This window comes from Castor canadensis, chromosome 13 (assembly GCF_047511655.1).
Source record: "Castor canadensis chromosome 13, mCasCan1.hap1v2, whole genome shotgun sequence".
NCBI classification, from domain to species: Eukaryota; Metazoa; Chordata; class Mammalia; order Rodentia; family Castoridae; genus Castor; species Castor canadensis.
Window position 1 is genome coordinate 54,357,869 of NC_133398.1, and position 13,806 is coordinate 54,371,674.

A 13,806-nucleotide genomic window follows, 5' to 3' on the forward strand; every position below is an offset into this window, starting at 1 on the left:
ATTCTTTATTTAGGTCACTGTCATTTGTTGAATGTGACCCCACCCCCAAAATTCTTTTTTTTTAAATAATTCACATTTTATTTATTTATTTTTTTTATTCATATGTGCATACAATGTTTGGGTCATTTCTCCCCACTTCCCCCACCCCATCCCTAACCCCCCCCCCGCCCCCGCTCCCTCCCTTCCCCCCCATCCCCTCACTATCTGGCAGAAACTATTTTGCCCTTATCTCTAATTTTGTTGAAGAGAGAGTATAAGCAATAATAGGAAGGAACAAGGGTTTTTGCTAACTGAGATAAGGATAGCTATATAGGGAGATTCCTGGTATTGATTCCATATACATATGTGTTACTTTCTAAGTTGATTCTTCTCAAACTAACCTTTTCTCTAGTTCCTGGTTCCCTTCTCCTATTGGCCTCTGTTGCTTTAAAGTTTCTGCATTAGTTTCTCTGCATTGAGAGCATCAAATGCTATCTTTTTTTTTTTTTTGGGTTACCTACCTATCCTCATACTTCCCTTGTGTGCACTTGCCTTGTCATGTGATCAAAGTCCAATCCCCGTGTTGTGTTTGCCCTTGATCTAAAGTCTGCATATGAGGGAGAACATATGATTTTTTGATCTTCTGGGCCTGGCTAACCTTGCTCAGGATGATGTTCTCCAGTTCCATCCATTTACTTGCAAATGATAAGATTTCATTCTTCACGGCTGAGTAAAATTCCATTGTGTATAGATACCACATTTTCTTTTCTTTTTTTTTTTTTTGCTCTTTTTGTTTTTTTTTTTTATTTTTATTTTTTTTTCATTTTTCTTTTATTATTCATATGTGCATACAAGGCTTGGGTCATTTCTCCCCCCTGCCCCCACCCCCTCCCTTACCACCCACTCCACCCCCTCCCGCTCCCCCCCTCAATACCCAGCAGAAACTATTTTGCCCTTATTTCTAATTTTGTTGTAGAGAGAGTATAAGCAATAATAGGAAGGAACAAGGGGTTTTGCTGGTTGAGATAAAGATAGCTGTACAGGGCATTGACTCACATTGATTTCCTGTGCGTGGGTGTTACCTTCTAGGTTAATTCTTTTTGATCTAACCTTTTCTCTAGTACCTGGTCCCCTTTTCCTATTGGCCTCAGTTGCTTTAATAGATACCACATTTTCTTAATCCATTCGTCAGTGGTGGGGCATCTTGGCTGTTTCCATAACTTGGCTATTGTGAATAGTGCTGCAATAAACATGGGTGTACAAGTACCTTTGGAGTAACCTGTGTCCCATTCCTTTGGGTATGTCCCCAAGAGTGGTATTGCTGGATCAAATGGCAGGTTTGTGTTTAGATTTTTAAGAAGCCTCCAAATTTTTTTCCAGAGTGGTTGTACTAGTTTACATTCCCACCAGCAGTGTACAAGTGTTCCTTTTTCTCCACATCTTTGCCAACACCTGTTGGTGGTGGTGTTGCTGATTGTGGCTATTCTAACAGGGGTGAGGTGGAATCTTAGTGTGGTTTTGATTTGCATTTCCTTTATGGCTAGAGATAGTGAGCATTTTTTTCATGTGCTTTTTTGGCCATTTGAATTTCTTCTTTTGAGAAAGTTCTGTTAAGATCACTTACCCATTTCTTTATTGGTTCATTAATTTTGGGAGAATTTAGTTTTTTAAGTTCCCTATATATTCTGGTTATCAGTCCTTTGTCTGATGTGTAGTTGGCAAATATTTTCTTCCACTCTGTGGGTGTTCTCTTCAGTTTAGAGGCCATTTCTTTTGTTGAGCAGAAGCTTCTTAGTTTTATGAGGTCCCATTTATCTATGCTATCTCTTAGTTGCTGTGCTGCCGGGGTTCCATTGAGAAAGTCCTTGCCTATACCTATTAATTCCAGAGTATTTCCATTCTTTCCTGTATCAACTTTAGAATTTGGGGTCTGATATTAAGATCCTTGATCCATTTTGAGTTAATATTGATATAGGGTGATAAACATGGACCTAGTTTCAGTTTTTTGTAGACTGCTAACCAGTTTTCCCAGCAGTTATTGTTCAAGAGACTGCTATTTCTCCATTGTATATTTTTAGCACCTTTGCCAAAGATAAGTTGGTTATAGTTGTGTGGCTTCATATCTGGGTCCTCTATTCTGTTCCACTGGTCTTCATGTCTGTTTTTGTGCCAGTACCATGCTGTTTTTATTGTTATTGCTTTGTAATATAGTTTGAAGTTGTGTATTGTGATACCTCCAGCATTGTTCTTTTTACTGAGTATTGCCTTGTATTTTTGTGGCCTCTTGTGTTTCCATATAAATTTAATGGTAGATTTTTCAATCTCTTTGATGAATGTCATTGGAATTTTGATGGGAATTGCATTAAACATGTAGATTACTTTTGGGAGTATCGACATTTTTACTATGTTGATTCTACCAATCCATGAGCATGGGAGATCTCTCCACTTTCTATAGTTTTCCTCAATCTCTTTCTTCAAAAGTTTATAGTTTTCCTTGTAGAGGTTGCTCACATCCTAGGTGAACACCTAGGTATTTGATTTTTTTTTTGAGGCTATTGTAAATGGGATTGTTTTCATACATTCTTTTTCAGTTTGCTCATTGTTAGTGTATAGAAATGCTAATGATTTTTCTATGTTGATTTTATCTCCTGCTACCTTGCTCTAGCTGTTGATGGTGTCTAGGAACTTTTGAGTAGAGTTTTTGGGGGATTTAAGGTATGGGATCATATTGTCTGCAAATAGGGATATTTTGACAGTTTCTATACCTATTTGTATTCCTTTTATTCCTTCTTCTTGCCTAATTGCTCTGGCTAGGAATTCCAGTACTATGTTGAATAGGAGTGGGGATAGTGGGCATCCTTGTCTAGTTCCTGATTTTAGAGGGTATGTACCAATACTATTTTAAGGAGACATTCAGATCTGTTAGAAAAACAGTTCCTCTCCTCTTTGTTAAAGTAAGAAATCCATCTAATTTCAGTACCCTCAGAGATGAGACATATAGTCTAAATACAGATTAAGCTTAAACTGGCCATGATATCTTTTTCTTTTCCTTCCATTTTTTAAATTATGAAGGCAAGCCAACAAAATTAAACTTTGAGTATAGCATTTATAGTATATGTATGCAGAGTTTTAAAATCTTAAGTCATGAAAATGGATTTTTCTTCTCCTTCCTCCCTCCTTAACCACTCTGAGGGAGATGCCCTATTCCTGGCATATTCTCTCTCTCTCTCTCTCTCTCTCTCTCTCTCTCTCTCTCTCTCTCATCCCCTTTGCCCCCCAACATGATCATGATTCTGTGACATAACTCTATGGGAAAAATCCATGAGTAGAGAATTGTGCTAAATATCAGCTTCAGGGACAGAATGGCACAAAGGACCTCACAAGTGGCTGGGCTGAGGCAGGCCATTGATATCCTTGGAGCTCCTGCTAAGAAAGATTCGCCAATGATGACAAGTTATAAGTGTCCTATACTTAAAAATAAGATAAAACTGTGTTCTTTTGACAAGTCTAAATCTTAAGCTAGTTATGACCTTTACTGTAAATGCCATTGAATTATGACTAAGAAAGGCCCAGGTTTGAAAAAGACTGTACATCTATTTGGGAAACAGTCTGGCAGTTCATTAAAAGATTAAACATAAACTTCCCACATGATTCTGTAATTCATAGGATTACTTGGGTATCATCCCAAGAGAAATGTAAGCATATGTCTACATGAAACTTGTGCACCAAAGTTCATGATAGAAAAAATACAAAAACACAAATATCCATCACCAATGAACAATAAGATGGGAATAAAACAAAATACAGAATTTTATTCAGCAATAAAAAAGAACAATACTCAGCACTAAAAAAAGAACAAATTACTAATATGTGCTACAACATGGATGAACCTTGAAAACATTATGCCAAGTAAAAGAAGCCAGTCCCCAAAAGCCTACATATGATATGATTCAACTTATATTGAATGTCCAGAATGGACAAATCTATAAAGACAGAAAGTAGATTAGTTATTTCCTAGCAGTGGGGCAGGGGTATGGTGAGCGATGAGGAGAGAAAGGAAGCAAGTGCTGTAAGTTTTTATTGAGAGGAGAAAAGGTGATTTAAATGTTCTCAAATTTATTGTCTTGGTGGTACAACTCTGTGAATATACTCTGCAAAAATCCTTGAACTATCCATTTTAAGTGGGTACTCAAATGATGTGTGAATTATATCTTAATAAATAGTATTTTAAAAATAGTGAGATAGGGAACCCCTTGCCCAAATCAAGTGCATCATTTTTCCTTGCGTTATTAAAACAGGCACAAACTAGCTCTTTTGCTCAGAAAATGTACATTCTTAGGTCCACTGTTGGCAATGCTTTAATTATGAAATATCTAGTCACATAGCAGGAACACCTAAGACAGGAACTTTCTGAGGGCATCTGGTTCCATTTCTGCCTTAGAGCAAGATCTTGATCAAACCAACCGGTAACAGCAACAAGGTATGACATCACCCATTAAAAACTATGAATGAAGAATGTTCTTTGCAGTGTTGTGTGATGGCCAAGGTTTGCCTCATACTTGAATATTGCACAAGCAGAATACAAAGACTTTCCAAATGATTAGCTGTTGAGAACGAGAGGAAATAAAGAGATAGCGGTAGCCCCTCTGAATGTGCAAGTAGAGAAGAGAGATGCTAGTAGCAGGAATAGCAAGCCCACAGTTTTGAGCAGAAAATGAGAACTATCATCCATTGGCAGTGCTAGAGGACATCCAAGAGTAAAAGTAGAGCCAAAGGACCAGAATTTGGTTGGGGTAAGTTAATCTTTCATCCATTTTTTTTTTATTCATCTAGTCACTCCCCCATTCATTGAATACACATTTATTAAGTTCCTACTAAACTGTCACAGCCAAAGGGAGCCTGAGGACAGATGACGACAAATGCAATGTGGTATCCTGGGTGGGATCCTTCAACAACAATAATTAGGTAAACACTAAGGTAGAAATGTACTATAGGAAGACATCAGCACCCGGGGGAACCTAGGTATCCCACTGATTCTGATGAGGCAGAGGTAAGGACAGTAGCACTCCAGCCTTGGGATCTTACAGCCTTCCAAGCCAAGAGTCATGACAGTCCTTGGATCTAGAGGGCCCCTTTGCACTTAGTAATTGTGATAATACTTTAGTTTATAGAAGACCTCAACAGCTTCAGAGTGCTTACTGGTACCTTCGCAATCTTGATAAACAGGCAAAAAAAGCAGCACCACCTTCTACAGATGAAAACAGCAAAGCCCGTGGGGCTCATGGATTTCTTCCAGGTCTTGCACGGGTAGTTAAAATGGGTTAGAATCCAAGTCTTCTGATTCCTCATCTGATCCTCACTCCAGGCCACTTGAAAGCCGAAAGTCAGATAAAAGGAAAGCCCAATGCCCACAATTTTACAGCAATGAACTACAGACATTGAATTTTCTAGAAGGTGAATGATAGGTAGCAGCAGCATTTGGCAGCATGTCCTCTTCTATGATACCTGCACAGGATGATTCAAGCAGGAGCAAAGGTCACTGGGTTGCCTGGTCACACTTGACAACTCCAACCTTCTAAGAATCTACCTCTGAAGATGGGCCCACACCAGTGCTTGGCCAACCAGGACTCTACAAGGGTAGTTTCATAGGAATCTGTTATCAGATGACTGTGCAGACAATGTTCCTCCTTCCTAGCTCTGTCCTGCCCAATGTATATAAATGGAAATCTCCTAGAGGGTTCCCAGGAGAGCTTTGGGATTTGTGTTGCCCACTTCCCCTCCCCAATTCCTCTCTTGAATCTTGAAAAACAGAAAAAAGCCAGGAAAATCTCAGGACCGTGTTCTAACATTACTGACCCACTAGACCAGCGGCCTCTCCACTGCCCTTAAGAGGAGAAAATAAACCCTACTCTTTCAAATCATTGTCAACAAATTCTTTTACTGTAGTTCCCTTCCCTTCAAAGCCCTGAATGTGTCATCTCAATAATTTTATTACTTCTCCATTTCTATCAGATGCATTGACCTACTAAGAAACTATTGAATGATTCTTTAAAAATACATTAATAATTAAGATATATTTTAAGTTGTCAATTTCCCATCTTTTAGAAGATTCACAAAATTTACTTGCCTGTTATGATACCCAGTATAACGAGTATTTCTGGTAGAAGTAACTTTCACTATAATGAATATTTACTGAAGTGAAAATATTTATTAAACCTGTCCAAACAGCTAATAAAAATTTCTTGAATACTCCTCTGGGTTAGACTCTATGCTAAATATTCTAAATGCTAAAAAGATGGTATTCCTCTCTAGAGATGTTTGACATCTAGTAAAGGATCCATAAAAATTAATAAATCAGTGGAATGGTGTTAAAATAATTAAAGGCAAAATCCTATTATAAGTTTCAAATAAGAGTTAAGCAATTCTCTGTAAAACAGCCTCTTTCATTTATGTAATTTATAATACATGCATTCATATGATTTAACTTCAAACCCAGTTACTGAAATTCAAAGTTTCATTTCACTCATAGAAGAAAACTTTGCATCTCTCATTTTATAAACATCTTACTATAATGCTTCCGATTAGGCTTCCTGGGTACTTAACAGCTAGTATGCCCTTAGTTTGGTCATTCAACATCTGTGCATCCCAGATTTCCCATCTATAAAATGGGGATTATTACGGTATATATCCCATATAAGGATTGAATGAGTTTTGAACAGTGCCTGACCACCATTCGGCACTCTACCCAGTCAGCTATTATTATGTAGCTATTTTCCAGGGTAAAATTGCAGTTTATACTTGTTTTCAAGCAGGATGCAATATTGGAGATTTCTCTCTCTTCTGTGCTCTTGTAAAAGCCAGTAACTTTCAAAAGTTTGAGGCCTGTCAGATCCTCCATTTCGGGTTGGTCTTTAGTGCTCTTGCCTATCCTAGGTCCCTACAGCCAGAAAAGCTAAGCCAGGAGCAGTTGGCTGGGCAATGAAGGAGGTTGTGCTACTCGGGGGAAAAACTGAAACATCCAGGGCATGGGTGTGGCAGGAAAGCCAGGGCCTGGATGCCACTGTGTCCTGCCAGCATCAGGCTCATGTGGCCTTCTATCTTGTCCAAACCTTGAGGATGGCAAGTTCCAGGCTTCTCTGCGGTCCATCTGTTCCCAGACCACAAGCAGCTCCAGTTGTCCTTTCCTCTTCTCTGCATCATACCTTTGCCACATCTGCCTCAGAGCAAGCACAGCCCTAAAACAGTTGTCAAGCAGAAGCTCCATCCCCTTGCCCTGAGCTCCAGCCCATCACAACAGCCAGGGAAACCATCTGAACACAATCCTCAAACCTCTTCTCTCCTGTCCCTCTGCACCAGGTGGTCTCACTTCTGGAAACAAATAGCAATTAAACACAGCTTTTGGTCCCAAAATGAAACCGATTTAACCAAAAGTCTGTCCCAATCTTGATTCTAAAAAGTAAAAGGGCAAAATGATTTAATTTGTAAAGCTCCATCCATTGTCAAGATACCTACTGAATTCACAAACTGAATCAGGTCTTTCAATTGGCCGAAGGTCAACATTTTAGACCACACATCTCTGCTTGATGCCGCTTGAACAACAGAAATTATTGGGAGAAATTCCTTTTCAAAGTGGTGACTTGGGCAGCCATTATTTAATTAATTTAATTAAGGGTTAAACAAAATTGTTGCATATGCTGTATGTTACTGCCCTCCAGTGTTCACTGCTGTTATTGATAGATGTTATTCTACTTGGAAAGAACAGCTCTCAGTGATGCCTTCTTGATTTTCTTCTAATTTTGAGAGAGATGGCTTGTTTTGCTCAGTGTTCAATGAATTTTCCCTGTCTTCCTAGGTTCAAAATTTAGTATTCAGAATAGGGAGCCTAAAAACCAAGGCAACAACAAAAAGAAACAGAATGAATCTGGAAACAAGGACTGAGTAACTCAAGGGTTGCTTTGAATATTAACTCTTATTAAAAGTATTCCAAAATTGGTAAGATTTGGAAAGGAGAAATTACTCTTAATTTCCAGTGAAATTATTCAGTCCACTCTCTATAATGAAAGTCTAATTGTCTTTCACTACTTATATGTCTCAGGAGTATTTCTTAGCATTTGTGCTTCAGAGATTGATAGAAAAAATTAACAACAGTCCATCAGTTGGCTACTAGTTAGCATCTCTGGTGAGAGGTCTGGTGAGGCAAAGGGTCGGTTGCATTCATCACAACACCCATTTCAAATAAAAATAACATCACTGTTGTATTAATTATGATAGTATTTGTCATCCATATCCATTATATAATAATCAACATATTAATTATTATAGTAATAACATATATTGACAAGTCAAAATGTAGATCTCCATTATAAGTGGGTATTTCCTCAGACACCTGTGAATGCCATGCTATTTTTTGACACCAAGATCCAGGGTAGATTTCGAAGTAGCTCACTTTTCTGCACGTCCCTTCACTATGCTGACTCACTAATGCACTCAGCAAACCAACGTGCTTCGTTACTCCTTATCAGCCCACAAGTCTGTAGAATGATTATATAGGAAGCCTGTGGGCGGTGTGCGGCTGTGACTGTGCATTCACTAAATGTGTAAATTTTATGTTTGCTCTAAGTTAAATGTAATCTTTTCTTACCTGTCAGGCTAGTGAGGATCTGAATTGGGCTCATTGTTGGCGGTTCCTATAACTCCACCCATCCTAGCACCAGTTGGCTGAGGGTCTAAGGACTTATGCACAACAGAACGTTCAGGAAGTCCCTTCTGGTCTTTGTTCCATGTCTGTGGCCACAGGTATGCTATGAGGACGAATGAGTCATAAAGTCATTAAGCAAGTTGCTTTGAATTTCACAGCAAATACTTGGTGGAATCGGGGCTGAAAGTTGCGTCCTCTGCCCTCTCGTGGAAACACACTTCTTTTAAATAATCAGTACATTTTTGTATTAATCTTTTGGAGTCATACTTACAATTCATAGTATGTTGTATTAGTCTCCTCACCTCACCCTTCCCTCATGCTCCAAAACAATAATCAGGGCCTGTTGCTTGTTAGACAGTTACTCTACCACTTGAGCCACCAGTCCTTTCGTGTGCGTGTGTGTGTGTGTGTGTGTGTGTGTGTGTGTGTGTGTGTGAGAGAGAGAGAGAGAGAGAGTGTGTATTACTGGGATTTGAACTCAGGGCCTCTCGCTTACTAGGCAGGTGCTCTATCCCTTGAATCAATCCCCATCCCTTTTTTGCTTTAGTTATTTTTCAGATACGGTCTCCCATTTTTGCCCAGGGAGCAGCCTCAAACCATCATCTTTGAGTCTCTGCCTTAAGTAGGTTGGGTTACAGGTGCTATGTTGCTTTTTCGAATAAAACTAGAAGGGAAGAAGTAATATGACATATCCTTTTCTCATTTCAGCATTCATGTTCCTTTTCCATGATTCTTTTGTTAAATTAGCATATATTAATTATACAAAGGGATTTCACTGTGGTACTTCTGTAATGCATGTATTGTACTTTGCCATATATCTTTTAAAAAGCTAAGTTGAGCAAATATTGTTTTACTTACTTTGGGAGAATTTTAGACACCATGATGCTACCAATGACCTGTTGGAGTTCTATGTTCGTCTGCTTTTCCAGTGGCTGTATGCTGGTACAATAGATAAATTCATCCCAAAGGAAATGTACCTCATTATTTGTGGATAGATGATAGTCATCCAGAACCAATGTTATAAGGCTTTTGATAACGTCAATGTCAGAAGGTGTTACGAAGAATAACAGTAACTGTCTTAAGAGGATGGAGTCGGGTTGCACAACACTCATCCCACTTGAATATAGTATTTGCCCAAATGTTTTTCTTCCATTCATCTCCATTTTAAGAGGCCTCCAGAGTCTCATGACTGGCTTTAATATCCTAGGAAAAAACTGGAAGTCTTCTGGCTCTGTAAGAGACAAAGAAGAAAACAAATATAGAAGAAACATAAATAACACTTTTTAAAAGCCTGTAAGAAGACAAGACCATTCATAATTGCAACTTCAAAGTTAACTTTTGAGAAAGCCCGAAGTTTAAAATGGAAATATCTTTTATTCAAGCCTGCCATCTAGAGGTCAATTAGAGAAATACTCAGGCTTTTTGGAGAATCTATGCCATACAAAAGTGTGTGCTTTTTTTGGACTGAGAATTTAGAAAACAAATCTACGATACAAAGTAAAACACAAGAATTATCCCCAGAAAGCGTGCATATAAAGCTTGCATGATCAGCATGTTAATGAACGTAATTGTTCCCACCACCTGCCACACTCTGAATTCTTCAGTTCCATGTACACATGCAGTAGTGTCAGAACTAACGGACACCCATGGAAGACAACTTTGTCAACTAAGTTCAGTGAGAGCTTGTACATTAACCACAAATGTAAGTCTTTTTTTTTTTGAATTTTAAAATTATTTTTATTTGTATATATTTACTTGATAATTTCAAATTTAGAACACTTAGAATCAGCATGAACAGAATTATGCCATGACAAAGATGTGACATGGGAGAATGTGTCACTGTGTAACTAGTTTGATCAACCTTCCAGGTAATTTGTACCTGTCTTATACAGTGAAAAACTGACTTTCACAGCTCCATATTTTTTCTAACATCCCATTTTGTAGTCAAAGAATTCAGTTAGACGGATCCAGATGTTGAAAGAGAAAGAAATCTGCATTGTAAAACTGAGTAAAATCATCTAATAAATGTACATTTTTTCCAATTAATATAAATCAGGAACAGCTGACAGTAAACAAACTATTCACGGTATTAGTAACAAATGTTAACAGTTCACATTATTACTGGACACTTCCTGCAAGCCAGGCTCTGTACTAAACATCTGAACATGCAATGTCACATTTAATTAAGATATCTTGATGGTAAGTGTCCCAGGTTCATGATTTTCACAACTGAGGATGCCTTGATGACAGCTTGCACCAAGCACTTGTGTCCAAGTCTTTCCCTGGCATTTAAGCCAGCATGACCCACTTGTATTTTTTGCAAAAATTCATGGTGCTCCACTTGAACAATTTTACAAATGTTACAGGAATATACAGGCCTGACTCCCCTGCCCCGCCCCCCCCACCACAAAAAAAGCAACAAAAAACAGAACAGGGCTAGGTCTTTACTTCTCGAGGCAGGCCTGTATGACGGCACAAGGACACGGAAAGCAGCTCTCATCTAGGTCTGCACAAAAGCCTCCTCTCCGGGGACTCAGAAGTGACCCTCCAGGCCTAACTGCAGGAGGGCGGCCTCAGCCTCCTCCTCCTCCTCTTTGGCCTCCTCCTCACGGATCTGCACTAGCGACTGGAAGAGGTTAGGGGCCGACCCTTCTGCAGCCCCGGTCAGCCACAGCTGCCTTCGGATGGCCCCACTATGGTTGGCTCCCGCAATGACCTGCTCCAGGCGGGCCTGGTTCACGTTATCTTTATCAATGGCCCCCTTCTCCACCACCTTTTCCAGCAGAGGCTCCAGATGAATGACGTAAGCTGATAACTTTTCTCCTGGGTTCTGGTACGGGTTCAGAAACCTGACCTGCGCATCCCTGGAACTCTCAACGCTCCCAAACACCTGCTCCAGAGCCTTCAGGCATTCAGCGGTGGTTATGGCAGGGTTGTTGGTCTTGAGGATGCGGATGACATCAGCGGCAGGGCCTCTCAGACTCTCCATCAAACCCTTCTCTTTTCTACATCAGACACCTGCCACTCCTCTATGACTTCATTAGTGTGCTCCAGCCAGGGATCAAAGGTCTCCTCCCCAGGCCCCGGGATGTCCCGCCCAGAGAACAGCGTCAGTTTCTTGTACCATATAGATTCAACAAGGGGCTGAATGACATTATCCAAAATATAGTTGAGCATCTCTGCTGACATTTCTGGGCCTGGGACTGGAGCAGGGTTTTGAAACCCAAGGACACGGGCAACATCTTGCACGGTCCACCCTTCTCTAGCTAGAAACAGGTGCAACCTTTCTAAAAACTCAGCATCGGAAGTGGGGGTCTTAAAGATCACCTTCCAGACCCCTCCTTTGCCTGGCATCTCCCTGGGGATCGCAGAGTAATCGACAGCACCAGTGAGCTCTAACAAGGCTGCTTTGGCATTCTCTTCCCTCCAGAACATTATCCCAAGTACTCGATAGGGGACCTGGGGCATCGCAGCCTGGAGGGTCTCTTCAATTTCTGCCTCATCACAGTTCACCGGGATGCCCCACACCAGTAGAGCCCTCTGGGGGTTCACATCCATCCCCCTGCACCAGTCTTCCAACAGTGTCATGGCCACTTCCCCAGCGAGCAAGGGCGCCAATTCTACAGATGCGGATTAGACTGGCTCACCGTGTTCTTGGCCTTGGGACAGTAGACACTTCCCCCCAAGAAGGCCAGAGGGCTGCAAGCTTCACGCGATCACAATTAACAAATGACCCGAGTCCTGGTCTCGCCCTTTCCCTGCCCCAAACTCAGTCCTGGTGGGGGGTGGGGGTCTCCACGCAGCAGAGTCTCGTGAATGCTCAGTCACGCGGCTGTCCCCATCTTGCACCGGGGCCGGAGTCCGCAGCCTGGGCGTCGCGTAGCCGGCGGGTGACGAGGAGGGATGGCCACAGGAGGGCAGGTGCCTCGGGGCGGGAGACAGCCGGGTGAGGTCGCGGGGGTGGCCGCTCCTCGGATGCCCGGCGCTCGCTCGCAGTCGCTCCCGGAGTCGACCAGGCGTTCGCCGCTGCAGCCTGGACTTAAGGCGAGCGAGAAGCGGTGGTTTGGCGGGAGACGATGTCCCAAGGCCTCGAGGGCGGTGGCCAGGCCAGCAGGTCAGCGTATAGCCTGCTTGAAAGTTTTAGTTTCTTTAAGTATAAATGATTAATAAGCATAATTAAATCAGGCTTATTCAAGAGGAGTCTCTAAGAAGAAAGTGAAGGTTTGGACAGTGTTCTCACGTCCATAATCAACAAGGGATGTTTTGCTCTTCAGGAAAACCAAGGTTAGATTTAGAGTAGTATAGCAATGGATAAGGATGTGTAAAGGGAAAAGCAGCAGTGTTTCATATGACATTAGGTGACCAGATGAAAAACTGCAAACATTTTTGTAAGTCAAATGATTTGAAGGAAAAACATAGGAATTGTTAATTTAGTGGAAACTCAAGAATTAAACCCAGAATTCTGGAAAATCTTTTGGTATACAGTTACTTAGTCTTTGTGCTTAATCATAAGATATTCCTTTTAACTTAAAGGCATTCAATAATTTAAAATATAGATTTTAAAATATTTAACTTATGTTATTTACCCAAAGGAGATAAACTCTATAATTTGTCAGTTCTTAAATACTAATTTAGTAAGCCAAATCTTTTATAACAAGTTCTTAAAGTTTGAAAAATTTTAGACAAAGCTAATTATTCTTATCATCTTCTATTGCTCTGTAGGCATTTATTTCATATCATTTTGACCATTTTTAGAAGAGGAAATGTACATAATATCTTTAATAAGTCTATTGCTACTTTAAGAACTAGTGGTCAAATTATGTTCAGAACTAGTTTGTTTGTATTCTTTAAAATTTATTTAGAAACAGATCAGTTATTCCAACGTCATTTCTAAAGGAAGATCCTAAATGAACCTTTTTATTAGTGTATATTAATTGTAGAGAATAATGGATTTCATTGTGACATTTTCATGTATTCCATATATTGATCAAGTTCACCCTTCTGACCATTCCCCTTCCTCTGGTCTAATTCCTCTTCCAAGTAATCCCCTTTCGACTTTTGTGCCTGTTTTTTTCTTTTTTTTAAATCTCAATTCTGCATTATCAGAGAAAACCTGTGATAGTTGTCTT

General features: G+C 40.2%; 1 protein-coding gene across 1 annotated transcript; it reads right to left on the reverse strand.

Moving 5' to 3' along the window:
* Positions 1-10,424: 10,424 nt before the first annotated feature.
* Positions 10,425-12,363, reverse strand: LOC109674214 (paraneoplastic antigen Ma1-like). Its single transcript, XM_020151251.2, is given in 2 exon segments — positions 10,425-11,671; positions 11,674-12,363. Coding segments are annotated over 2 exon segments (1,053 nt in total). The 5' UTR covers positions 12,266-12,363; the 3' UTR covers positions 10,425-11,210.
* Between the last annotated feature and the right edge of the window lie 1,443 nt (positions 12,364-13,806).